Below are 13,343 nucleotides of genomic sequence, written 5' to 3'. Positions count from 1 at the left end.
TATATTTCATTTTCAATATGTCCATGCGCCGCTTATCCTTCAGTATTATTACATTAATAGTGTGATAAACAATTTTATTTAAAACAGGCAAATTCGGCCATCTTGGCTCGTGCCATTTTAGTACATTTACTTATTTCAAACAATTAATAATTAAAACAAATATAGTGACGTAGTCCACAAGGCCCTAAGGCTGGGACTTCCTTTATAAATCTCCCGTAAGGGAGGTAACTGAAAGAACTGAAAGAAAGAAAGGTGCCGAATGCTTGCTTACTATCGCTTGCATTACATCTCATACTTTTATTAGTATTAGACTCTCTCCCAGTGATGCCAAATGAAGGGAAATTTCCCTTGGCGCAGGGAAATTTTGAGAAGATTTTGGAGAAAAGGAAAAAAGGGAAATTGCTTGTAATCTCTCAATATTGCAGGGAAATTTGAACCTCTCTTCAATCATTTATAGATTGAATGCATTTATGTATCTGATTAATCTCATTAAAACTCAGTATAAATTCAACATCCTATTTGTTCCAAACATAATCCGTTGCACATATTTCACATAAATTCTCACAAGTTATCTTGGTTTGCATTCGTTAATATTTATCAACATTACACATCGATCAACATATTCAGTTAAATTCGAAACATTACAACAATGCTTATTTAAAATCTTTTATCAAAATTAATCTTCCCATTGTTGAATTAAATGCAATGCAATAAGATGAAATATTTTTCAATTAAATTATCACTCCAACTATTCTAACAGTTTGGTTTTTCCCAATCAGAAGATATTTTTCCCAACCAAAAAATTGATTGTGAAGAGGATTAATCGATGTAAGAGAAGAAAATCCGCGTGTCGTGAATGTGAATATGTATATATGGGCGAATACTGGGTCATTAGTGTATGTGAGTTTGTGTAAGTTTATCAATTTTCTGGTGACTGCGCGTACAGAATTATAAATTCTTAAGAATTCCGCATCTCTAAACTTTGTATTGTACTTACGAACATTCCTCGTGTACTGCCAAAGACAGTAGCAGCTAGAATTTTCTTTGTAACTGTTCGTATTCGTTTCAGTGAATATGGGAGTTCTGTTCTTAAGTAAGTACATACCAAATATATACTTAATATTTTCTTTGTACCTTAGGTTACATTAATATTAAAATCTATCATGATATCTAGGATAAAAATTAAATTTACATAATATTTATTTTATATTTTTTATGATTTATTTAGGTTGTCCGTCCTGACCGAGGTATTTATAGGGTTTTTCCTCAGTCACACCAGGCAAATGCAGAGATTGCACTTTTAACATAGGTCCTGGCCTACACCTTTCCATATCCTTTCCCTTCCTCTATCGCGACGCCTTAGATACCTAAACAACAAATCAAGTTCAAATTCTGCGTAAGCTCAAAGGAAGGCTGTCAGGTATCTGCTTGCATGTGGTTATAAGATTGGGGTGAGAGGATGGAAGCGAAAACGATTAAAAACACGTTTACTAAATACAGTACTTGAACGATTGGATGAAGGGAAATTTTTTCCGGGAAAGGGAAATTATGAAGCTTGTGAAGGGAAAACGGCTCTGAAGGAATTGGCATCACTGCTCTCTCCGCTGAAAAGAAGGCTAAGTAGGGAGCGATAAAATGTCGAAGCTCGCAGCAAAAATTCCAAATTATACACAAGGTATATTTAATTGTTTTTATTATTCAATGATGTAAGATTCTAGAATGTTGTGGGAAGATTGAAATGTATTTTAAGATGATCTTAATGGTGAGATTTTATATTTTAAACTATTTTTGTTATATCCGCAGCGGACAGAAATGAATAATTGTGGCTTGAAAATTACATATAAATAAAACTAAATAATAAGGAAAGATCTGTGCGAACATACTTGAGGTCATTATTAACGCACTACTATCAACCGAAAACCGACTCTTAGCACTTCATAAATTGTCTCTTATAGGAAGTGTATTCCTGGGTGCAGAATCACCTTGGTAGGGCTTAACTGTTACGTGTGTAAGTACTGGTACGGACATACGTTATGCAAGCTCTAGCGTCGAAAACACTAGCATGTGCTAGGTGGTGGCCTTTTTACAGCAGAGTATGTCCAGTATTTTCAGGCTTAAGAACTTAAAGTTTTGCCATTTATTAGGAAATTCATAGTATACATGAAGCTGCATCAGTTCCCGAAGGAGCAGGACGCTCATACTTTTAGGGATTATTCATTGAGTATGTACGAACTTACAAAGGAGGTAAAGCGACTTTTATTTACTTATCGACTGATACGAAAATAAAGAACGTACCTGTACTTTATATCTGTATGTGTAGTGCCCTTGTACTTTATCTATGACTATGTGTGTGTGTGGGGGGGGGGGAGGAATTTAACGCATATCGCATGTCTTGTGCAAATGAATACTTCTTACTATTGCACTACGTAGAAAATTTATGGTATTTCATGTAGAAGTGGTAATAGAACACAGAAGGAACGCAGATCAGAGGGTTCTCATGTATACTATTATCGAAAGTGTTTCCCAAGAATTCCTTGGTGCACATTTTCGGTAGAACTTCACCGTTTTGCGGCAAATACGCTTACAGGAATAGGATTGAGTATAGCCCGCTCTCCCCAGTGATTTTTAACGAATCATAGTGATTCTAACGATTCATATTAGTTTATAATGAATCGGAATCGCATATAACGATTTAAGATGTAAATCTTGTAATGAAGTTTTAGTATAAGTAGTAGTAGTAGCGGTACTACTAGTAGTAGTAGTAGTAGTAACAGTAGTGCTAGTTAGTAGCAATAGTAGTAGTAGTAGCAGTAGTGGTAGTTAGTAGCAATAGTAGTAGTAGTACTAGTAGCAGTAGTAGTAGGAACGAGTTAGAAGCCCCGCAGGGGTTGGTTGGGTTCTGTTCTCGATATAAGAAGTAGTACCGGTTGTAGTAGTAGTAGTAGTAGTGACTCTTCCAGTTCCGGTGACAAAGATTTGGGGGGAGCAGTCTATACACAAGCCCAGGAATACACCACAAAAACAACCTGTGGTAGATGGCCACTGAAAATCACAAATTCTACCGGTAGCTAAAGAGTCAGGACAGGAGTGGGCGCGTCAAAGATGGTGGATTTGCGCATAAGCAAGATTTTGTTAAAATCACTGCAATACGTTAATTTCTTTCAGTTATTTATCTATGTGGAACCACTTTTTCACCTACTTTTCTGCTATATTTTATTCCGATTCAGTCGTTTTGTGGTTACATACGTTAAATTATATTACCAACATTTAATTCAAATTGCCGCGGCAGCGTTAGCGAGTGGAGGCGGGATAGAGCCCTGCAGGGCACGTTGTTTTCCGTCTTCGTTACGAACAGTTCACTTTCTTACATAAATCACCTCCACTTACCATTTCGGTTTGTGTGAGTACTTGAACACCAGTGTCAATTCACTTCTTTTGTAAATCATCCTGTTTTTTGCCAATTTTGGTCCCCATTACTAAACAGTTACTTTCCTTGGATGGCATTTAGTATCTCCCCCAACTCGTTTCATGGTTCCAGAACCGAGTACCTTGTTTTTGTCTAAATCGTGATAAAGCTAGAAGTACAAAGTCCCTGGGGGCTTCTAACTCCCTTCGCTGGCTGTCCCTAGCTCAGCTATATTTTGTAAAGGAACACACTGTAAATCTTACATGTGCAAGATTGGGGGAGATACCAAATATCAGCCCTTTCCTTTCTTAACACATTCTCTGCGATTACATACCTTTACGGTTTGTAGAAACCGGACATTGCCTTCAGGACATTGCTTCAGTAACTGACTTGTTTGTGGTAGAGGACTTGAATAAGTACTCGGATACATAACCTTTATGTGCTTTTTTATTTATTTATTCATTTATTTTATTTTTTACATTACTAATGCAGTGTTCACATTTGAATATGTATCTGTTCCTCTATTTCTTTATTTTCGATGTTTTCCTACATTTACCACACTTTCTGCTCTATTTCAATAATCCATGCATCTCCATAAAATGTAACAACTCCTGTTCCTCACACACACCATGTGGCGGACTGTCGCGGAAAGGGTAGAACTGACAAGTAAACGTCACGTTTGGAGGGTGAATCAAGTTGCTGCCCGAGACATATGTGATAGAGTAGTACTAAGTATGCTCAATATGTTAGGGAAGTTTTAGCTGTAAACCTCAAAGGGTGTAGGAGACACACCGACTAGAACGTCACATGGAGGTACTACCATGAGCAAATTAAATGACGCGTCTCTTTATTTTGAAGTTTTTTGAAAATATCTCCGTTTTCTTTATATGTTCGAAATTTCGGAAGGTTTCCCCAGCAGGACAGGTTAATAACAAACCCGTTTTTAATATTTGTGTTAGATATTAGCTTAAAATAAAGAAATTAGAAGCAAAAAACATTAAATCGACAGAAATCTCGAGAATTACCAACTCTGCTAAAGTGGGAAATTTTCAAGAACGCGAGGGAATTCTGCATTTCAACACGAAGCAGCGACATCTATGTCATTGAGAGAAGCGTGGATTAGATCTACAAACGAAAATTTTAACGAAATATTTCTAGTATGTCTTATTATATGCATTATCAGCGAACTCCAAATATATGAATCTATGCTAAGTATTAACGTATAGATAGTGCAAATAGTGGAAATTACCTATGGAAAAGACGAATTGTTAGCCCAATCGTAATGAAAAATCGTCTTTACTGTAGAACAGGTTCAGCTTACGTAAGAGAGCAAATAGCTCAGTTAGGTAAAGCAACGAGTTTGTATACCGAAGGTAGAGGGTTCGAATCCCGTGGAAGTACTGTTGTCATTTTTATCACTAAGGTTATTTTATTTATTTTTTATTTGGGAAAGAATCAAATTGTAACGTATGTGTAAAACTCATGACGATACCAAAAAAAGAAAAAGAAAATATCGTCGCATTTGCATTAGTGTCTCTAATTTTTGTTTGCAAACAGATTCGTAATTATTTCCCCTGTGCTCACTGATGCATAACGAATGTTTTCCAGTAAATGTTAATTCTAATTTGGAGAATTTTATAGTTTCACAATGTTTCTCACTACATAGTCTTCTATCTACGTGTTTGGATATTTTGATAACAGATTTCCCTATTAAATGTTTAATTTTCTCTATAAATATTTGTCTTAAATTGAAATTGTTTTGAATTTACTACATAAGCAAAGTTGCCCGAAGGAGGGGAGCTCAAGTAATAGATATTCTACGTAAAAGCAACCTATTGTAGAATGATGATGCTTCTTACCTTCAGCACATAATCTTAACGTTAGAGAGTCAGAGAGAGAAAAATCCTGGTTTTTCCTCCTCTATGACCACCCATCTTAAACTTCTACATATCATTGTTCGTCTCACATAATTTCGGCTCTCCAAAGACATTCATATTTTTTATTATTATTATTATTATTATTATTATTAATGAATATGCCACCCTTACATAATGTTGTAACTTTACACATCTTAGTTTAAAGTGCTTTCTTTAGTAATAATTTGAGCAACCACGTCACAAAATTTAAAATGTATGAGGGGGCACGACGTTTTATTTCCCCTCCTCTCTTTTCAGCACCCTCCAACAGAAGGTATATAATTTCTGAGAAGCAGGGCAGACAAAATGAATAAGAAATATATTTAGAGCATCCTTTCCTCCTTCGTGAATGTAATATCACGTAGCATTTTTTATTCTACTAAAGACGACCCTAGGCCGTTATGGTTAGGTAACAAAAGAAATACCTAATATATTTATAGCGCCCCTTATCTGTAATATTACCTCTTCTTTATTTGTTCGAGGCTTCCTTACACAACCAAGGGTGACAAAAAGAATAGGAAAAGTGTCTAAAGATTACAAAAGACTTTATATTTTGTCAGAAACAAGGCAGTATATACACAACATTGCTTTCGTTAACAAGTGTTTCACCCTTGAGTCGCTTATAAAATTATGCAGAATAACTTTTGCCGATCATTGTTCTAGAGGGATTTGTCCAGGATGGTTTGGTGTCGAGCTAATAACGATAAGTATATTTATTTACATCACTGTTAAAGAAATAGCAAACTTTCTGAAAGGAACTTACTTAGGAAACAGATCTTCCTTCTACTTAGCCAGAGCCCACTCTGAAAAATTGCATCTGGCATTCTGAGTGAAAGTTCTATGGGACTATTAGAAAAATATATTCCCGTTTTCACGCTGATGGTAGAATTTCTTAAACAGTTATTGAATTACGTTCGAAGGGTAGGCGTAAATAGCGCCCCCGCAACAATGTGGCGTGGGGACCGCACAAGCTGCAAGGCCAAAAAATATACAGAAAGTACGCAGGGGCGGAGCAGGCCAAATTTTCACACGGGCAAAGTGACTTTTTGGCGCCCTTCCCCTAGTAGTAGCCTATATTTTACATTTTATCATAGTGTTTTTAATAGTTTAAACCAGGAGCGTCATTTCAGATTTTGCTTTGGGGGGGGAAGACCTCTTGATATAAGTAAAATTTCGCGTTTTTCACTGATTTACTACTATTCTAATGATAAAATCTATATACATCTCAAACTCACGGGGGGCAAATGCCCCTCCCTGCCCTCCCTAAATGACGCCCTTGTTTTAAACCCATTTTCAAAAAGAAATCCATTACCTAGGAAAAGTTCACAAATAATATGGCCCGCTATAAACAATACCAACTCCACCCCCCCCCCCTGGTCTAGTGGCTAGCACGCCTGCCTTCTGTGGTACCGGGTCCAATTCCCGGTGGATTACTGTTGAACGATAAAAGTGGTTCGGATTCCACTATAATTAGTATCCACATCTCCCTTGCCCATTAAGGCATAACCGTGGAACGCTAAACTCAAGCAAACAAACAAACAATACTTAATTCCCGGCACTCTTTATTCTACATGCCATCTCTCAATTTTTCGATACAGCCCCCTTAGTACTATGAAACTCTCTTCTTCCATAGTGAAATGGAAAGAGATCATATAATTGCCACTACTTTACAAGAATATAAACCAAAAACGTCAGTAGAAAGCACATTATAAAATTTACTTTTTGCGGCCTTTTGGTGCCCCTCTTTCTCTGGCGCCCCGGGCAGTCGCCCGGCCCTTAGTCCGCCCTTGAAAGTACGGACGCATAACTAAGGACTGCGGAGGAGAGGTTAACCTTCATGTTATGCCACTGGTTTGACGTGTTTGAAATGTTCAGTAAGTGATCAGTTGGTGAAATAATTTCGACGGTTACTGATGTTTAAAGTTTAGCTAAGACAAAGCTACCTGATCAAATACATTTGATATCGCGATGTCACAATTTGATTTTTCCTCACATAAAAAAGATAAAAACAATAGTAATAAAAACCCTTACTCGTACTGGGCTCCTAACTAACAACCTAATTCTTACAGACTAGTTGCTCTGACCAACTGAGTTTGGATTTCTTACGCGAAAGAAGTCTGTTATATTAAGAGGCATGCTTTTCATTATCAAAACTGTTCGAAGTAATACGAACATGGCTTAAGAACAGGGACGGAACTGAATTACCACTCGATTGACCTTGAGGGCAAATCACCAAAGCGTAGCTATAAACGTAAGTTCAGCATGCATTTCTCTGGAGTTGTGTTCAGTATTCCTATCTGCCAGTCATGCTTGTTCGTAGGAGTAATATGTTACAAACCTAACCTTTCGATAGAGCACAATGACAGAGAATCAAAATTAATGAATTCTTGCCCTTGTGAACTTGGGATACCACCATGTGCAATAAAACTGTCGCGTCTTCTGAAGTGATATTTTATCGAAAATAACTCGTTTTCCTTTATATATTCGAAGCTTTTGAGGGTTTCAAAATGAGGAAACGTTACTGACAAACAAGGACGCATTTAGGGGTGGGTCCAGGTGGTCCGGACTCCCCTCTGAAATCCCAACTTCTCTGTAAATTTAGCCTAAATTTAAGGATTATCTTTTAAATTTTATTATAATTTATCCTAATATTGAAGTTGGACTTCTCCCGAAATAAATTACTGCATACCTGCCTGCTGACAATTTTCAATATATTCCTTAAATAAGTAAAATAACTAAATTAGGAGCAAAAAGCTTCAACACGGGCTAACTTTTGTCCACTGCCAATATTGTTAGAAGGGATATTAATAGCAAAAACTGCTAGGCAATGCTGAACCTTGGAACTTCACTCCGAACAGCAAGCTTATTATTGAGAACTACATATGAAACATTTTATGAAAACTTATCTAGCTTTTACCTGGCATGAAATTATTATATACACCAAAATTCACTCTCCTAAAATGTGTATCTAAACATTGCTCTACGTATCTACGAAGCAATGAAAATTATTTATCGAAATATGTGAGCAGGGAATTCTAACAGCCAGCCATTTTATTTAAATCGTAGTAAACCCTGTAACCGGGCGTTAACGTGAAGACAAAGCTTGGTCCATTGGTAAAGTGTTGGAAGAATATAAACTCAATGTTCGTAGGTTCGAATCTATCCACTCACCATAACATTTTGTTCTTATGTGTAACGATGAAATAAGAAAGAAAAAATGTATAACCGTTAAGACAAAACTTCAACCAAGTCTGAAGAGAACAATACTAAAATAGTAATACAATGACGTCAACCAAAAATTATTTCATGTAGCGTTTGGACGAAATTACAGCTGTTAACAATTGCAGAAATAAAAACAGGCTGTAATGCAGTCTAGACTTCTGAATGCATTTACTTCCTGAAAACTTCCGTCTCGTCATTGGTATGCCGTTAATCATTGTAAAACCTTTCAATTGGAAGTGAAATGACACAAACTAAAACAGTTTTAAATCAATAAATGTCTATGTGTAAAAGTAGGTGTCTTTTATCTGTAGTTCTGAGTTCCTTTTACTTTGAAGTGACAAATGAGAGAAGAAAGTATGGTGTTCGAAAAAAAAAAAAATCAAATTTGAGATTTCAACGAATTTACACGTATTATAGCCCCTAACACCGAAAAAGTTATTTTTCGATACATGTCCATCAGTTCGTCCGTCCGTTCGCTACACTTTTCTGTGCACTCGCCTAGAAGCCATACTTGAACATACCGTAAATTAGTTGAAAAATTTACGGTATGTTCAACTTATCTGCACCAAATTTTAGTTTAAGATTTTCATAGTATTTCCTATAGTTTTTTTTTTATTTCCCTCCTACTCCCAAAACAAGGGTAGTTTCCTGTACGATGAAAATAAAAAAAAAGATATTTTCTCATAACTGGCTGTAACGATCTTGTTTTCTTTCTTTTTTTATAAATCAATATTTAATTAGCAACCCTATTTTGTGGTATAAGGCATTTATCTGAGAAAAATCTACAAGGGGTAGTTTATACTAAGGGGGTGAGTTTTTTCTCAGTGATTTTCTCAAAATGGACTCAAATGTTTTCGTTCATATTTCATAAATAAAGATTTCATTAATTACTTATCAATATGGCATAACTCGTTTGTCCTAAAAAAAAAAATGCGAGGGGTGGTTTATTCTTGGTGGAGTGTTGTCTGGGCGATTTTCTCAAAAACGACTCAAAAGAGTTTATTCATATTTCAAAAATAAATATTTCGTTAATAACCGAACAATATGGCAAAACTCGTTTGTCCTGAAAAAATATGCGAGGGGTAGTTTACTCTTGGGGGTGTTTTTCCTCCACGGTTTTCTCAAAAATGAGTCAAGCAATTTTGTTCGTACTCAGAAATAAATATTTCATTAAAAACCTAGTAATATGGAATAACTCGCTTACCCTGAAAGAATCCTCAAGAGATAGTTTATTCGGGGAGTTATTTTTCCCTCACGATTTTCTCAAAAATTACTCGGACAATTTTATTGATAATTCGTAAATAAGTATTTCATTAATAACCCTATATTTTAGTATAAGTCATTTCTATGAAAAACAATTACAACGGATAGTTTATTTTTGGGGTCAAGGTTTTTTCCCCGACAATTTTCTCGAACGACAGGCGGTTTTGTTCAAATTTCGCAGATAAATATTTCATTAATAACCAAAAGTATATCTCAACTCATTGTTCGAAACAATTCACAAGAGGTAGGTTACTCCTGACGTGTTCTTTTTGAACGACTTTCCCAAAGTGACTCATTTGATTTTTTTCATATTTCATAAACAATGATTGCATTAATTGGTCTATTATATGTCTAATGAAAATGTGCTCAAAGTGTGAGTTAGTTTTGTAGTATGGATTTTCTTCAATCGAAGTTTTTTATTCGATAATCTGACATTCGATGTATTTGAATAATACGATAATTTTATTCGTATTATCCAAATACACACTTCAGTAACAACTGCGGCCTAACACAGTTAAGAAATTGAATTGAAAAAGTTTAGTGCTGTGGCCCTGTAATTGAATATTTTTTGAGAAACTCCCTAGCTTTTTGTGGTAAACTCAGGCTTTTCTTTTTCGAGCGACAAAAGAGAGAAGAAAATATAGTGATTGTGAAAATAATATCAAATTCAGATTTCAACGGATTTACATGTTTCATGGCGTCTACATACCGAAAATGTGACTTTTCGACACCCGTCCTTCCGGTCCGTCCGTTCGGCACACTTTTATATGCACTCGCCTAGAGGCCATACCGTTCAACTTATCTACACCAAATTTTAAACTTAGGGTTTACTTAGTATTCTTACAGGAGCTTTTCCATTTTTTCCTACCACCTAAAATAAGTGTGGTTTACAAACAGCCGAAAATCGAAAAACGCTATTTTCTCAAAAATGGTTTTAACAATTTTGTTTATTTTTCATTAATCAATATTTAATTAACAACCCTATATTGCAGTATCAGATATTTCTCTTAGAAAAATTTACGAGGGGTAGTTTATTCTTGGAGGTGACTTTTTCTCGACGATTTTCTCAGAAAAGACCCTGGCGAATTTTGTACACACTTCATAAATAAATATTTGACCTTACAACATGGTATAAGTCAATTGACCTGAAAAATATATGAGTAGTAGTTTATTCTTGGACTTGAATTTATTCTCAGTGAGTTTCTCAAACACGACCAGTTGGCAACCCTGTATCTCGACAGCGAAGCTGAATTCGAAAACTGCAAGAGGACCATTTGTCTCCTTTTGATGTCACGAATCACCTCCCAAAGTTTGTGGACATCTTTCAGGTTCACCCTTAATGAAGCTTCTTTTCGAAAAGTTAACTATTAACTTTAGGCATTGTTTATCTTTTTTTAAATCACAAATGTCGTTATTAATTTTAAGGCAGAGAACTACTTCTGAGAGAATAGATCTTGAAAAATAATTTTAAAACTTAGACTTTTGTTTTCGAGACATTCCAGACAAGACGAGACATTTTACAAGCTATCTCGTGTCCAAAACATTTGCCTCGTATTATCTTGGATGTCACAAAGCGCGTCTTGTCCCTTTCTCGAGACATGTCTTATCTCGTGCGCATTCGTTAACACTTGGGAAGGATTATCTTTCTACTCAAAGCATTGTTTTTATAATGGTTGCATATTTATGATAATTGCTGTCCACATAAATTACAGTCCTTTCAGTTGAATTAATTTTTATTATTATTATTATTGAAATTGCAATATCTAGTTTAACGTTGGACGATTATGCACCTACGCTAAGGGAGAATGATGATGAATGAAATGGTGAAATGAAGAAAGTGGGAGGAAAATGGAAAATCTCAAGAAAACACATACCCATGCACACGGTATTTGTCCCCCTCAAATTTCACTTGGCACGAAGTGGAATCGAGCCACGGACCCCCTGAACCAAAGGTCCCTGCAATGCTTTATTATTATTATTATTATTATTATTATTATTATTATTATTATTAATAATAATAATAATAATAATAATAATTGAAGCGAGCTTAACGAGTTTCAACCGTACGACTCAACCAACGTTTGGGTGCCTGTTCGTTCGTCTGCTCCTCTCATAAAAGACATTTCATTTTAATGAAACTAGTAAGTGCCTTCTTTTAGCTCTGCGAAGTAACTATTGCTTGGAATATGAATCTGCAAAACATAAGAGGTAAAATTAACCAAATGGTGCAAGTTTCCACTTATATATACAAAACAATTTTGCAATATCAACTACGTGAATCTTGTCCCATAAAGAAGCCGAAACCCCTACACCGAAGAGCCCTCCGAGATTTGATCATTGTCCACACGGACTGAAATTGTCATTTGAAGCAAAGACTTTAATATGAAGCCAATAATTTCTTTAAAATAGACGGAAAATTCGGAAGTTATAAGCATTTTCATACTTTTGCCTTTTTCCATAAGGGAGCCGTAGCCCCCTATACTGAAGACCCCCCCGGAGATTTGATCATTGTCCACTCGGACTGAGTTTGTCATTTGGAACCAACACTTTAATACGAAGCAAAATATTTCTTTAAAATAGACGAAAAATTCGAAAGTTATAAACATGTTAATAATTTTGCCTTTTCTCATAAGGGGGCCGTATTAGCCTACACTGAAGAGCCCCACGAGATTTGATCATTGACCACTTGGACTGAAATTCTCATTTGAAACCAAAACAAAGCATATGAATCTAAAAATTAAACTTTTACATCAATTTAAACTGACTGGGTTCCAGTTCCCCCCACTATTGTTTAGTTTAGTTAACTGGTAATTTGTGACAGCTTCACATCATCAAAAGAATGTTTCACTTCCCCTCCCCTCCCCCAGGAGTTCGTGCTGGATCCACCACTGGAATCAATAGACACTCTTCCTATTCTTTTTGTCATCCTTGATTGTGTAGGGGCTCCCTCGTACAAATAAAGAAGCGGTAATATTACAATCAAGGGGCGCTATATATTAGGATTTTTTTAGTTACCTACCCCTAACCGCACAGGGCCATCTTTCGTAGAATAAAAAATATTACGTGATATTCCAATCATGAAAGGGGAGAGGATGCTGTAAATATATTTCTTATTCATTTTGTCTGTCCTGCTTATCAAAAATTACTTTCTGTTGGAAGGCTACTGAAATGAGAGGGGCAAAATAAAAAGTCGTACCCCCTCCTACATGGTTGCTCAAATAAGTACTAAAGAAAGCATTTTAAACTAAGATATTTAAGATTTAAACTAGGAAACTAAGATATCCTACATTATGTAAGGATGGCATATTCAGGATTATTATTATTATTATTATTATTTGAATGTTTTTGGAGCACCGAAATTTTGTGAGACGAACAATGATATGTAGAGGTTTAAGATGGGTGGACATAGAGGAGGAAAAACCAGGATTTTTCTCTGTCTGACTCTAACGTAAAGATTATGTGCTGAAGGTAAGAAGCATCATCATTCTACAATAGGTTGCTTTTACGTAGAATATCAATTACTTGAGTTCTCCTCC

General features: G+C 35.7%; 1 protein-coding gene across 1 annotated transcript in view; it reads left to right on the top strand.

Annotated features, from left to right (window-relative positions):
- The first annotated feature begins 1,543 nt into the window (after positions 1-1,543).
- Positions 1,544-13,343, top strand: part of ATPsynG (ATP synthase, subunit G) — a 32,131-nt gene continuing 20,331 nt past the window's right edge. Inside the window, exon 1 of the mRNA XM_081758734.1 lies at positions 1,544-1,675. Coding sequence (XP_081614860.1) covers positions 1,636-1,675 — 40 coding nt within the window. The 5' untranslated portion in view covers positions 1,544-1,635. The remainder of the gene's footprint in view (positions 1,676-13,343) is intronic.

The sequence above is a fragment of the Thermobia domestica genome, chromosome 5, assembly GCF_964235325.1.
Source record: "Thermobia domestica chromosome 5, izTheDome1.hap1.1, whole genome shotgun sequence".
Lineage (NCBI taxonomy): Eukaryota > Metazoa > Arthropoda > Insecta > Zygentoma > Lepismatidae > Thermobia > Thermobia domestica.
The sequence above is the reverse complement of the archived record's forward strand: the minus strand, read 5'-3'. Positions and strand labels throughout refer to the sequence as shown.